The 15,000-nt window shown below is 40.2% G+C and overlaps 3 protein-coding genes across 4 annotated transcripts in view; 1 reads left to right on the top strand and 2 right to left on the bottom strand.

Moving 5' to 3' along the window:
• Positions 1-5,602, top strand: part of LOC138003893 (thioredoxin domain-containing protein 5-like) — a 50,075-nt gene extending 44,473 nt beyond the window's left edge. The window contains exons 11-12 of the mRNA XM_068850201.1: positions 1,474-1,515; positions 3,481-5,602. Of these exons, the coding sequence (XP_068706302.1) occupies positions 1,474-1,515; positions 3,481-3,600 (162 nt within the window). The 3' untranslated portion in view covers positions 3,601-5,602. The remainder of the gene's footprint in view (positions 1-1,473; positions 1,516-3,480) is intronic.
• The window catches only part of LOC138003881 (tetratricopeptide repeat protein 28-like), a 250,699-nt gene that overhangs the window by 99,369 nt on the left and 136,330 nt on the right, over positions 1-15,000 (bottom strand). The gene's annotated exons all lie outside the window — the stretch shown is intronic.
• LOC138004407 (melanocortin receptor 4-like) overlaps positions 14,959-15,000 on the bottom strand; it is a 906-nt gene continuing 864 nt past the window's right edge. The window contains exon 1 of the mRNA XM_068850907.1: positions 14,959-15,000. This exon is cut by the window's right edge and continues 864 nt beyond it. Coding sequence (XP_068707008.1) covers positions 14,959-15,000 — 42 coding nt within the window.

Below are 15,000 nucleotides of genomic sequence, written 5' to 3' on the forward strand. Positions count from 1 at the left end.
AAACGAGCCGGACTCTGCCTATTAAATGCTGGGGGAAGGCAAGTTTTTGGACTCAGCCGTGTGTGAATTCCTTTATGTCCAGAAATGCAAGGAATTCCCCACTTTCGATGTATGAAAATTCAGTCCAAAACAAAAAGCATCATCTCGAGGCTTTTGGGAATAAACTCATACAAATCCTTATATTTATTCCCTAGAGCCTCGAGATGATGGCTTTTGTTGAGGACTGAATTTTAATACATCGAAATTGGTCTATTAGAAGCACGCTCAATTTAGTGATATGCAGTGCGAAGTGTCCTGTTAAGTCGAAGCGTTTACTTCCTGTTTCCAACAGAGGTCAGCGTTATTTTTACCTTAGCGTAAAGACAGCTTTCCTTTTTACTTGAGGAGAAGAGTTTAGGAGACACTTGACACATTGTCTGTATTCGCAGACGCGAGTGATGTTGAAGTTAGGGAAAAACTGTCTTGCATCTAGTCAACTCAGGCATTTTATTAGAGCCACCTGGGAGTAAGATATTGGTAACCCTGTGTAGCCCCCGCCTTTCAGGATGCAGTGCCGCATTTGTGGAGCGGAGTCTCATTACATCTGCGCGCTACTTAATCTGTTGAAATATTCAAGAAGCCAATCGCGACATTTCTTCTTAGGCAATTTTTTGAGTGATGGTTAATAGAAGAGACTTTATAGGGATATTTAGATTTGTAACCTATCATTACATTTGAATCGGAGATTTTATTTTAATGCTGTAATTATTTTATCAAGAGTTGTAAAGCGCAATTGATCTGTTAAATTTTTTTAAATAGCGCTCTGGAAATAATGAATTGATGATGCTGATGATGATGATGATTATTATTATTATTATTATCATTATTATTAAAATTTGCATTTTGGACATACAGTACTGATCACGTGATTCCCATTACAGCAATTTTGCACTTGAAATGGTTTCAATAAGAGGATGAAGTATTGTTAGAAACGACCTTCTTTGTTTTCAACATTTAGGTGTTTTGATTTAGAATTATGAAGTTCACTTATATCTCAGGAAATTTTTAAATGTGGCTTTAGTGAGCTAGTGTTGGTTCAAAGAATGACCATCGTAATTATGCGTGTTTAATAGGCCAAATTGGAAAACAGTATACATTGGATTTGTACTGTATTTGTTACTCAGTTCAAATTAAGTTTTTTCTGGTCTATTCTTACCTGCTAGTGGTCCGGGTTCGGGTCCCAGCCGGAGGTATTGTGTTGTGTTGTGTGGCACTTTACTCACACGGTGCATCTCTCTACCCAGGTGTATAAATGGGTACCGACGATATTAATGCCTGGAGGTAAGCCTGCGATGGACTGGCATCTCATCCAGGGGGGAGTAGAAATACTCCTAGTCACTTCATACCATGGAAACCGGGATAAGCTCCGGCCTGATGGGCCTTCTGGCTCGTATGCAGAGACTTTCCCTTTTTTACCTGTCTTGTGTTCCGTAGGTTGACTGCACAGAAGAGGAAGAACTTTGTCAGAGTTTTGGCGTAAGTGATTTAATTATTTGTGAAGCAGAACTCTGAAACCTCAAGTGATTTTTCCGAATTTACTTTTAAAGGCCCATGTTCAACGAACGACATTGCGCGCGTGTTGAATTTCTCAAAGACGGAAAATCCGAAAGTCACTGGCGAGTACCCATTCAAAAACGATGTGATTGTGAAAAATGTGTTGGTGACTACCAGGCCTCGGTTTTCAAAAGGTAGATAACGCTATTATCAACCGGATACATCACTATCCAGTGGATAAACACTAGCAAAACCAATTGAGTTATCCAGTGGATAGTGCTATTCACCTTTCGAACAACTGGTGCCAGATCTAGCTCACAGATGCAGCTCTCTAAAAGTCTTTCTCCTTCTTCATTTATGTTTCCATAGCCCTTTCCTGCATGCGCAGCAGAAAATCCATTTGATGACATCCCTCCATGACACATCATGTCTCTGCCCATTATAAGTATCACCCAACTAGTGGACTAATGCAAATCCTGCGTTGTAATTGGCCACGCTACTAGAGGACTATTAGTAACAGTCCTCAATTAGCGAAAAGCATGACGCTTTCTTTCGTTTTATTCCTAAATAAATATTTCTTCGACTTGCATTTGCTAACTTTATTATTGCCTTTTCTGTCCGACTAGTTGGGTGATACTAAAACAATTAGACCCTTCGCCCTCAAGGGCCACGGGTCAATAGCCCATTGGGGCTACGGGTCTTATTCTTAATTAGCATTTCATGCTGTTTGCATGAGAGGGCCACCTGTTCAAACTCATTGTGGAACTCCTTTTTTTACCACAATCTGGTTGGCTAATTTGCCGTTGTCGATAAGTGTCTAGACAACGCTGCTCGCGTCATACTCGCGTCAATTTGTCACGCAATGTAATAGCCAATCAAGAACGCTCATTTTGGGAAATGAACCAATCATATTGCGAGAAAGTTAAAGACAATGCTTGCTCTTACTTTGTGTCATGATTTTGGACACTTTCTTTGGCGTTGAATCTTGTTGTAAAAAACAAATCGACAGTGGTTCAGCGTTGTCTGTACTCTTATTGACAGCGATATTCGTCATCACAGTGGTGATGACGAATACGTGTATCGTTGTCGATTTAAGCAATAGAGGACGTTTTCCGTGTTTCCATAGCCTCATCTAAACACGAGGGGGAGTTGGGAGAATTCGAGACAGCTATGCAAACCCGAGACGCAGTCGATGGTTTGCATAACTGTCGAGAATTCTCCCAACTCCCCCTCGTGTTTTGATGAGACAATAGAGGCACGGAAAAAGTCCTCTATTGCTTTTATAAAATATTCCTCAAAGATAATTCGACAAATGAAGGTAAATGCTGGGTTTTTTACTTCTTGATTGAAATAGATTTTCTTGATACGCGTTGATATTTCCTACCAGCCAATCAAAACGCGGGTGTGACAATACATAACCAATCAAAATTCGTGTGATGTCACAGCCGTATTTCCATACTCTCATCTAAACACAGCTATTGACCAATGAGAGTGCGCGTACTATCCTAATTATTTTATAAAAGAGCACAGACAACACCCTGAACCACTTTCGATTTGTTAACTCCCCAGTCCGGATCCTGCCACCTGCTTGTGGTCGCCTACGTTTGATAATTCAGTCACTGTACCTTTCTACATCAATTTGCTTCGATTTGAGGTGAAGGAGAAAACGAAGAGCAGGGGAGTCAGTGAGCCAACACAGTCTTATAAAACGCAACATGTCTGACAGCATCTTTTGTGATTCTTGGTCCACCGATTTCGAGGAAACTGATTTTCAACAACTCAGTCCGCTCCTCATAACTAAGTTAAAAAAGTGCTTCTTTAAAAAAAGAAACTCCTACTCTAAAATCACTCACCTACCTTGTTCCCTGAAAAATGAAATATTCTAGCTGGTAGAGCAGATATATTGTGGTAAATTTTCCCTATATTAACTCATTCCACTGTTGACAGATTTCTGCATACCCCACCCTGGTACTCTTTAGCAGAGGAGTTCAAAAGCAAGAGTACAAAGGCCCAAGGGATTTGAACAGTCTGTATAACTTTGCTGTCCAACATCACGACGAATTGTAGCACACATCAAACACGAAGCACCAGTCAACTGATGGTGCAGATGAAATGTATATACGTCATTGGCTTTCAATAGGGAGCTTTAGCAACGAGAACGTCATCACAAAACATAAATTCTCATTATTGTAATCACTTCGCGACTATTCCAAGTTTTTTAATGTGAGAGAGGTATGGCAGTCCCTCAGGAATGAAAACGTTATGAGCGGCGCTTTATTTAGGAGAGAGAAAATGAAAAATTATCTTCAAATGCTGACGTCCTTCATAAAACCTCAAATTTGATGATTTCACGTTGTTGTTTTGCTGATGACGGTGAAGAAATAGACAAACATGAAAAACGCACGTGCAGAGCGTGCAAAGCTATTGTCTTTGGCCACTAAATATACAAATTTGCGACGTTCTCGTTGACGTCGCCGTTGTCGTTGCTAATGCTCCCTAACGTGTCAGAGAGACCTCTTACCAATTGAGCTCTGGGGCCAAGCTACAAGAAATAGCCTGTGTTTATTCTAGTTTAATTTATTTTCCGGTGCAAAGCACAAGAACAATTAATTTAAGCCTCAAATAAAACAAGGATCTGAACTTACAGTTCGTCCTGAGAAAGTAAGGTTAGTAAAATAGTTATTAGGGACCTTAAAAGCTACGAGAACGTTGTCTAAAAATATTATTTTCCGTTGCTCTAATAATTTTGCGATTACTCCAAGTCGCTTGGCTTGGAAAGTGTGAGAGAGAAAATTGTAAATACGTCGTCAGGTCCTCTCGTCCTCCACGTGACCTTAAATTTGATCATTTCACGTCGTTGTCAAGACGAGAACGGCAAAGAAATGTATCAAAATGTAAAACGCACGTGCAGGACGTGCAGAACTATTGTTTTTGCTAATAAAACCTATTGTTATGTGGCGTTCTTGCTTAAAAGCCTGGATAAACTAGGAAACATTGTTGCGGACGCAAATGTTTCCCAGTTTAGCAGCGCGGGAAACATATGTTGCGGAAACAAATTTTGCTGCTCGGAAACAAACAATGTTTTTACTTGAAGTCAGAAACATTTTTGTTTCCCGGACACAAATTTTGCGTCCGCAACATATGTTTCCCAGTTTAGCCACCCAGGGAAACATCACAAGCAACAATGTTTCCGCAACAATGTTTCCTAGTTTAGCCAGGCCTTAAGGTCCCAATTTATATCTTTTTGTGATCAAATTGCGCGGAAAAGCACAACATGAAGTCAAGCTTTGGCTTGGGTGTAGAATACCATTATGGCCTGGTAAATAATGGTAACTGAACTGAGTGGGGTGCAATTTGGTCTGAAATCATACGAGTGATTTCAAAATCGAACGAGCGCGAAGCGCGTGTTCGATTTGAAATCACAAGTATGATTTCAGACCAAAATTACACAACACGAAGTTCAATTACCACTTTATTACATCCATTTAGAAATCACAATCGCTGAAATGTAGGATTTTAGTCAAAGCCAATATTTCATTGACCTAGTTGGGAACACAAGTTTAAAATTCACCACACAATGGTTTTCTTTGTCCTTCATTTTCCTGCAATATGATTGGTTACCTTAAACAAGCCTTGAAATTTAATTGGTTGTTTTGTTTTAGTGTTTCTTTCTCATTGGCTGGGGAAATGGTAGGATTTGAGCAAAAAATAGTGCGATTCGGGAATAAATCACACTGCTGAGAGCCAATCAGATTGCAAGAATCACCAGTGATTTCTAAATGGATGTAATAAATTGACCAATCATCGTGCGCGTACCATGTAAGAGAGGTTATATTGTAGAATCTTGAATGTCGGTTTGGTCTTAAAATGCCTACACCAATTAATGTGAACTGTTCGTTCCGGCCTTAACTTTATTGGATCTGTGTTATTTGAATGTGGATTGAAATTGAAATTGTCTTCATCTTAATCACACACATTCAACGTATTTTCCTACCCTTTTTCATAATTCACTCGGTTGAAATGGGAGTGTGTTAAATAATGTCTCAATACAATTCTCTCTCTTACCACTGATCTTTCCTTTCCAATTAATTCATAGTTGTTTCGTCAACCCCCCCCCCCCCTCCAAGGGAGAGGCTAAATCGCGTGGATGGGTGGGTCGTGGGTCGTGTTTGTTTAAAGACGGACCCACGACTCATGACCCACCCAACCACGCGATTAGACACTTTCTTCCTCCCCCCTCCCAAAAAAGTGAGAATTTAAATTGTTTAGTTGTATATGTGTTGGTATTTGTGGTGTTAGGCTGATTTGGCAACAGAACGGGGACATCCATTAGATCAGATTAGAGTAGAGTCCAGACTGTTCCGGGCATGCGCTCTCCTGTCGTCAACTGAGGTTCCCGTTCTTTTGCTAAATCAACCCATCATGAGAACTCCGTCCTTCCATAACTATTTGTGGGTAGCGGGAAATCAGGGAAAAAGTATAACAAGGGTGATCTTACAACACAACATTAGTATTTGCATGGAAACAAGTTTGGAAGCTGCTGTAAGAAGAATTCCAATTTTTCTGCAAGTTTGTTTTAAGCCAGTTGTTATTCTAGCGGTGCGTGTACAAATCACCAGATCGTGAGCCAAGAGCATCAGTGAAAACCTTTGCACTTATATCAGGGGCACCAAACAGATTTTTTAGGGGATAAAAATATGCCTATATCTACCGCTTAAATACCAAAATACGTTTAACAATACTATGTTTAAATGGTTTTGATTTATATTCTCGTTGGGTGCTCCCGTTATATCAACCGCATAAATTACAAACTCAAAATATGAAATAAAATCACCACAAATCATAGCTGTTGGCATTGAGATTATAATTTCAAAACAGTATGCGGCCTAATTGTCTTGTCCACCTCAGGTGTTTTGTCATATAATTCTTTACAAAACCAAGGTATGGTGAAAATGGATAAAACAGAAGGTGAAAAAATGGAACAAGTGCTTAAACAGGGTGCAAAAGTTAAGTTGTGAGCTCAGAGAGACAGCAATACTGATGATCTGCTGTCTTCAAGTGCCCGAATCTGAAAACTGGGCCTCATCAGTATGGGGTAGCTAACTCACTTAATATAAGATCTTTCCCGTGAATCTTCTTTGGTATAATCTACGAAGTGACGTTCTTTATTTTCTTCTCAGTTCGTCGTTGTGACCCATCGTTTATTGTTGGCGATTTCGAGAGGTTCTTCAAATTATGAAGAAAGCGTGGACGAAAATATTGCGGATTGCCGAGCAATAACTTACATGGGCGTAGCCAGGATTTTTCAAAAGGGGGGGAGGGGGGTGGTAGGTCACACTGTGTCAAACAGGGTACTCGCGTTTTCGCAACCTGAATATTGTAGGTTGTTTGCATAAATAAAGGCTTACAAAGGGGGGGGGGGGGGGGGGGGTTTACGGGCACCCCAGGACCCCCCTTCCCCTAACTACGCCCTTGACTTAACTTATTGTGTCGAGTTTTCGCTTCAATGTAATTACCATTTTGTCTTGAAAAGAAGGCTCACTGCAGTTTTCTTTGCCAGACTGTACAAAGCATTAACTTGTAACATCAAAAGAGCAATAGTAAGCATTAGAAAGACGCCTTCCTCTCACTTTTTCTCGATGAATTTGTGACTGCAATTGATTGTTTAGATTTTACTGCAGAATTGTTGAAAATGGATCTTCTTGGAATGGTAACAGGTCTGATTCCACTGCATTACAAAGAGCGAGGGCGCAATATCTGGGACCAATTGTTCAACGCCCTATTAATATAAAATAATTCAATAATCGAAATAGGAATTTCTCCATGTTTTTAGCCTTTTTGTTGACCAAGGCCTTTTTCCAACTCAAGCACAAAATTTCATTGTCAAAGAACTGCGATCAGGCGTACTTTTCTTGAGACAGGGCGCTAAAAAGTACGCCTGATACAGTGATGTTATCATGTGTCATGCTATAAATGTGAGCCAATCAGATTTTACCGGAGATTATCTGCACGCTACGATTCAAGTAAAGACGCGACAAAAACAAAATAGCAATCTGGCTTTGATGGAGTTTGCCTTTTGGTCGAGGGTAACTAGTCGAGGGTCGAGGGTAAATGGTCGAGAGTGGAAAAATTATTCAAAATTATTTTCAAATTATTTCTTAACTTCGTCAACTCAAAAGTTCACAGGCTCGTGTTTACTCGAGTTTCCGGTGCCTGTTTATGCCGCATTTGGGCCATATTTTTGTTTTTCAAAAACTTTTACATTCCCACGGACTCTCCGGCGTGCTGAGCATCAGAATCTGGCCCTTTCTATTTTTACGGTTAAACTATTTTTTCCGGACCGCGAATTCGAATTATAGCAGAAGATAACGCGAACGCTGAAGATGCTGTTACGTATCGTTGTAACACTCAAGTTTTAAAACAATATTGTTTATTCAGAGCAGAATGCCAGTGGTTTTTTTTTTGGTCTAACGATTCACTCGCTTATGAAAAGATTAGACAGAAAAACCCTCAATATCAATATCAATATCAATATCAATATCGATATCAATGGATAACAATCGAAGATTGATATCGATAAAGATAAAACGATGTGAATTCGATTCACATAGATTCATCGGAAATTGATGACGACTGATTCATCGATTGCTATCGATTACTATCGGATTTTTTTATTGCTATCGATTTTTTCCCTTTTGTTTTAGCCTGTGTACATCTTTTGGATTCTATTTTTACGTATTTTTTCGGCGAATTATCAGTTTTTCCGGGCCGTGAATTCGAATTACAGCAGAATATTGAATATTTAGAGCAGAAACCCAATGGTTTTCTTGTCTAACGTTTCACTCGCTTATGAAAAGGTTAGACAGGTAAACCCCTGGATTTCAGAGGGTATTCTTAGGTATATGTGCCCACAAGATTAGAATGTAGCCGGCTAGCCGGCTAGCCGGGAATTTAAAAGTTTTTGACAAACAAAAATATGACCCAAATGCGGCAAAACACGAGCCTGTGAACTCTTGAGTTGACAGAGTTAAGAAATAATTTGAAAATAATTTTGAATAATTTTTCGACCCTCGACCATTTACCCTCGACCCTCGACTAGTTACCCTCGACCCGCGACCCTCGACCAAAGGGCAAACTCGCTTTGATGTCTGCAATCAAAGCTATTTCTGCAAATCCTGCTTGACAGGTGGTGCGGTTTCTCTGTTCACACCATCAAGGAACAAATAACTTCAAGATAAGATGGCAGAAATTCTTCATGTCATCATCAGGCGCAATCAACAGTACAATAAACTTTATTTAAACTCGAATATTTGAGATGCCAATAAAAGATGCTATAAAAATAGATATGAGGAAAATGGACTTTGAGAAATTCTAGTTTTTTCAGCAGCAGCTATTCCGTAAACAGTGTCGAATTTCTCTGTCAAGCTCGACTGATTCCCCGAATGTGGCAGCCCTAAAGTTCTATTTCGGTTCTGTTTGGATTCGCAACTTGTTGCTTCCGAATATATTCCAAAGGACTTGCCACATCTACAAACGTTTTCAAGTTGGTGGAAGAAGAACGATGCATTTTCCTCTAGAATGTTCGGGCCTGTATTAATAACACTATTGCCAAATCCCGTAGGAAAGTACAACTGCAATGTCTTCTTTTACTCAAACCATTGTTCGGATGCATTCTCTGCGCTCTTCGTTTAAAGGTTTTTGAAAAAAAATCTGAAGTCGAAGCAACAGCTGCTGTAAACAGAGCCTTAACGTCACTCGTGTACAAATCCTTCTCGGCGGCCATAATTTCATCAGCTGTTAACTGATTTACAAGAAGTATGATTTGCAATTCTGTAACCAATCGGAGCGAGGCTCTAGGAGCTCTATTGTTTTTCGGCCAATCCGAGTAAAGTTCAGATTCTGGACCTACGGGCAGACGACTCGTTAAGAAATTGTATCAGGCGTACCTTTTCGCACCATATCTAAGGAAAAGTACACCTGATCACAGGTTAAAGAACTCCCAGCTGGGAAATTTGAAACCTCGGTTACTGGTTAGCGTTCATCGGCTTTCCAACATTAAAGCAATGCAACGAATTACCACTAACTGTTGTGAAGCAAGAAGAGCTTGAAATGTTTCAATGTAACATGATTCTATTTATGGACAACGAGAAAAAGGAGTTGCCATGATGCCATCAAAAGCCACTTACTGAATGAGAACTGAGGGGAAAAAAGGAATAACTGCTTTTATTTTAGACCTTAAAGGGGAACTGAAGGTAAAAAAGAGCATGATTTATTTACACTTTAGACCATGCACAATAATGTTTTCAACTTTTTTTTCTGGCATATCTGTCGTTTTTCCACCTAAAAAATTGTTTTTATTCCGATTTACGGCCATCAGCATTGCGGCTCAGAATGGAGGAATCAGCGGTCATTTTTGCAGCTTATTACATATGATATGGGGAAGACATGCGAGAGCGCCCCATATAGAAGCATTGCTTTTGCCTTATGTTTGTCGTGAATATTGAGTCCACGAAGAAACAGCAAAAACAACGAAGAAAATATCCACAGCAGCACTTGTTTCTCTTGATTACGAAATCTCTTTTCCCCAATTTCGGAACAAGGAAACATGGCGGAATTGCAATTACGGTCTCTTTCTCGAAGTCGGAGTAGGATAGTGGGAGAGAAGCAATGGGGATCCATCACCTTCTCTTTTCCGACTCCTTTCTTAGAGCTTATGTTTTCGGCCGTCTGTAAACGAGATTGAAGATTGGCCGACTTTTTGTGAGCAAAGTTCCCAAATACATGAAACAAGAAATATAAGTGAAAGAAACCGACGTTTCGGTGCATCTTGCGCCATTATCAAGGTTATAAAGATAAAATGCGGTTTGTAAAAAGGCTACGTTAAAACGAATTTGCATAAAAGAGTGCCAAGCTAATTACATGAATACTTTAGCACGAAGAGAATCCGACTGTACATTCAATGCTGGTTTAAGATATTGAATACACAGCATTTCATTAACAAGGCAGTCAAATTTGTTCGTGCATTTCTTAATTACATTGAAGCGTGCTAAGAAATTGTTCGGAACAGCAGTGTTATGATCTTTGCAATAATGCCTGTAAATAGATGACGCCTTTTGACGGTGTCCCTCAACGCGCGTGTGAAGGTGGCCCTTTGTGTACCCGACATAACCTGCATCGCACAGTTCACACTTGAATAAATAAACAACGCATTGCTGGGTTACAATGTTAGGCTTGGGCTCACGCAAGCTTAGATCTTGTTTAAGCTTGCGGCTAGTAAACACGGGTTGAATGGTCTTCTGCACCTTGCTACTAAGATCTCTAAGTTGTCGTTTGACAGGCACTGCAGCATTCTGATCTTTATAGGGGATAACTATCCGGATGGCGTCATCGGTATGCTGTTTAGGTTGGTCCACTGCGACTCTCGAGGTGATAAACCTGTTGATGACGGATACAAGCAAATTCCGTGATGTCCCCTTAGAGAGACCAAAAAGTAAAGGGAGACCACCTAAGTATTACCATCCCCTACTAGAGAAAGAAAAACTGGTAGAGTCAACAGTGCGCAGAATTTTACCATCGGCGATTGCTGACTCCGTTCGACCTACCGGATCAAGACTGGCTCACTTATACGGGTTGCCCAAGACCCACAAGAGGCAGTTAGCAATGCGTCCTATATTATCCGCTACGGGCACTTACAACTACGCCCTTGCTAAATGGCTTGATGCTAAGCTTAAGCCCTTGTCGGTAAACGAACATACCATCACTGATATCTTTGCCTTCACAAATGAAATTCGTGGAGTTAAGATAAAACCGGGAGAAATCTTGGTATCTTATGACGTCTCATCGCTCTTCACAAATGTACCCTTAGACGAAACAATTGACATCCTGACACGGAAAGCTTTCGAGAACAACTGGTTCAACGACACGTATGATCTAAACTTGACCAGAATTTATCTCGTTGATCTTCTCCACGTTGCTACAAAGGGGCAGCTGTTTCAGTTCGACGGGGCCCTATACGAACAGACCGATGGAGTAGCTATGGGGTCTCCCCTTGGACCCCTTTTGGCTAATGTATTTATGTGCTCTATTGAAGGGTCCCTAAAAAGTCAAGGAAAACTCCCAGAATTTTACCGCCGCTACCTAGACGACACTCTAGTTAGGATGCCGGATCTGGCAGCGGCTACACAATTTTTGGATACTCTGAACCACGCCCATAGCGCCGTGAGCTTCACTATGGAGGTAGAGAAAAATGGGATGCTCCCTTTCCTTGGGGTACAGCTTTTAAATCGCGCACCATGTGTTGAAACAAAGGTTTACGTCAAGCCGACAAACACAGGGCTACTCCTGCACTATCATAGCCATGTGGACAGCCGCTACAAGCATGGCTTGCTCGTCACAATGCTTGATCGTGCGCACCGGCTATCATCATCTTGGGCGCATTTTTCAGAAGAGTGTGAACGTGTGAGAGAAGTTTTCCGTAAGCTGAGGTATCCGAATCACCTTATTGATTCCGTCATCAACAGGTTTATCACCTCGAGAGTCGCAGTGGACCAACCTAAACAGCATACCGATGACGCCATCCGGATAGTTATCCCCTATAAAGATCAGGATGCTGCAGTGTCTGTCAAACGACAACTTAGAGATCTTAGTAGCAAGGTACAGAAGACCATTCAACCCGTGTTTACTAGCCGCAAGCTTAAACAAGATCTAAGCTTGCGTGAGCCCAAGCCTAACATCGTAACCCAGCAATGCGTTGTTTATTTATTCAAGTGTGACCTGTGCGATGCAGGTTATGTCGGGTACACAAAGGGCCACCTTCACACGCGCGTTGAGGGACACCGTCAAAAGGCGTCATCTATTTACAGGCATTATTGCAAAGATCATAACACTGCTGTTCCGAACAATTTCTTAGCACGCTTCAATGTAATTAAGAAATGCACGAACAAATTTGACTGCCTTGTTAATGAAATGCTGTGTATTCAATATCTTAAACCAGCATTGAATGTACAGTCGGATTCTCTTCGTGCTAAAGTATTCATGTAATTAGCTTGGCACTCTTTTATGCAAATTCGTTTTAACGTAGCCTTTTTACAAACCGCATTTTATCTTTATAACCTTGATAATGGCGCAAGATGCACCGAAACGTCGGTTTCTTTCACTTATATTTCTTGTTTCATGTATTTCTAAATCGTTTCTTAAAAAGTTCCCAAAGTCAGCGTAAATTCAGTTCTGCCGTTTGCAAGAAAAGATCAAGACTCCTTTGAGTTCTTCATAACGTGGCTAAATAATCAATAAGTCAAGTCTGGATGTTTGGTATTTTGATCGAGAATTACAAGTCCAAAAATGAATTTTGGGGAGTGAGCCTGAGCGTAATTTTTTGCGATTTGTGCCTGAAAACTTGACGTTCTTGATATGTCCTTGTGTGGTATGCTAAGGTCGACAACACACTGAAAGAAGATATTCAAGGATAAGAAATATGAACCACTGTACGGACAGGTGTACTTTCCAGCTGAATTAAGTTTGATTGACTCTCGTTGATGACCAAAAATGATTTCACGTTCGTCTTACTGATTAAATATAGTCAAAAATAGTTGGCTTCCTAAGCAAAACACTAATTTATTTGGCTTCGATTGTACTTGTTGTTTGCCGTTGTTCGTCCTTGTTTATAAACATTTCCCTAACTGATAACGATCTTCTTGATTCTCTATAATTTTGTCAAAGCGAACACATCACATGCAAATAAACCTAACAAAGGAAGAATATTGTACAACTGAAAGACGATCTATGAAGTGTCTTATGCGACACAATTATATGCGATGTCAAAATTCATCCAGTAAATGATTCGGGAGACTTAGGTCACTAAGAGAGCGACCAAGAGAGGCCACAATCAATTTTTTTAACCTAACATTCTCCCAAAACGGAGCATATGTCGTTATGGCGTCCGGCCACGTTTGAGAGGGCTCTGTCGTCTTACGGCGCTAAGATAACTATGGCTTCAATTGGACAGGTAAAAGACCTTCTAAAGAAGGAACTTGAACCGCTTCATTCTAAATTGAAGACTGTTTTTTGTTTCCGTCCTCTTTCTATTTCCTCGCCTGTATAAAATGTAACATCGCTAGGTAACGTGGGGACCAACTAGGAAACCGAATGGTTTATTTGGCCACTATGCTCAAGCTCTTTTACTTAATACAATAGTAACATCGTCAGCAACTACAAATGTATGTAATTAAACTAAGTAACTACATCAAGAGGAAATTAATTGAATTGAAAAATCAAAATTGAATTGAATTGACAAATTCACTTGCAAATTGAAGAGAAATGCGAGACAGCGCGCATTTGATAGAGAAAAACAATCCCTGGCGGCAAATATATTTGGTCAAAGCCACCCATTAATTTTTTAAATTATTGATGACACCTAACAATGAAAGACTAACTTGCATAAAGTTTGTACTTTTATTCATCTATGCCTATTATTCTTTTCCGTAATATTTGTAAATAAGATTCCCGGTACCAGGACGAAGTTCTTTTTATCGATGGTTTGTCAGGCAGACTAAAAAAAACATTTGTGAGCTGCGAACAAGAATAGAACTTAATATATATCTTCCAAAGAAGGCCTCTCCAACACTCCCTCGAAAAATACATGCTCTTGTGACTCCAACCTCCTTTTCAGAATATATATTGCCCGGTAAAATCCGTTCTCAAGTTGAATCCGTTTTTACGTAGATTAAATTTGTGATCCTCATCATTTTACCTAGGTTGAATACGCACCGCACTCAGATGAATTGAAGAAACTTTTTTGGGCCCTAAATTAGGCCTAGAGAAAAATTAGGTTCAAAATGAATATCAATTGGCTTATTATACAAAAGTAAATAATGAAAATGACTGTGTTGGGGTTGACCATGTTCGGCGTTGTAGTGCAGTGGTAACCTGCGATCAGGCGTACTTCTCCTCAGACATAGTGCGAAAAGGTTTTAGAGCCCTGTCTCAAGAAAAGTACGCTTGATCGCAGGTTAGTGTAGTGGTGAAGCCACAAGACTATAGATCTGGGGGGTCCGGGTTCGAGTAGTGGTAAGTGCATTGTAAAGTTCTTTGTTCTCTGTTGTAACGTTTAGACTGAATGGATAAGAGTATGAATCCAGAAATCGATAAGATGATACGAAAGATGAGATGCGTAAGACAGAGCTGGGAAAGGTGTTTTCGGTCCTTTTTAGGGGGTTGATAGCTGTTTTAAACTAGGTGGAGCGCATATTCAACCTAGGTAAAAAGAGAATCACCGATTTAGCCTGAACAAACATGGATTAAACCTGAGACCGGATTTGACCGACAACAAATATACACTTCAGTCATCCTTCCTATATAGGCCTTGGAAAGAAGATAACGAAGGCTGCAAAAAGCAGATGAAGGTATTCCCCGGCAGTTTGCAGGCATTTAGAAGCAGAATGTTTTCTTGCATGTCTTTTTTATTACTTT

The sequence above is a fragment of the Montipora foliosa genome, chromosome 5 (genome assembly GCF_036669935.1).
Source record: "Montipora foliosa isolate CH-2021 chromosome 5, ASM3666993v2, whole genome shotgun sequence".
Lineage (NCBI taxonomy): Eukaryota > Metazoa > Cnidaria > Anthozoa > Scleractinia > Acroporidae > Montipora > Montipora foliosa.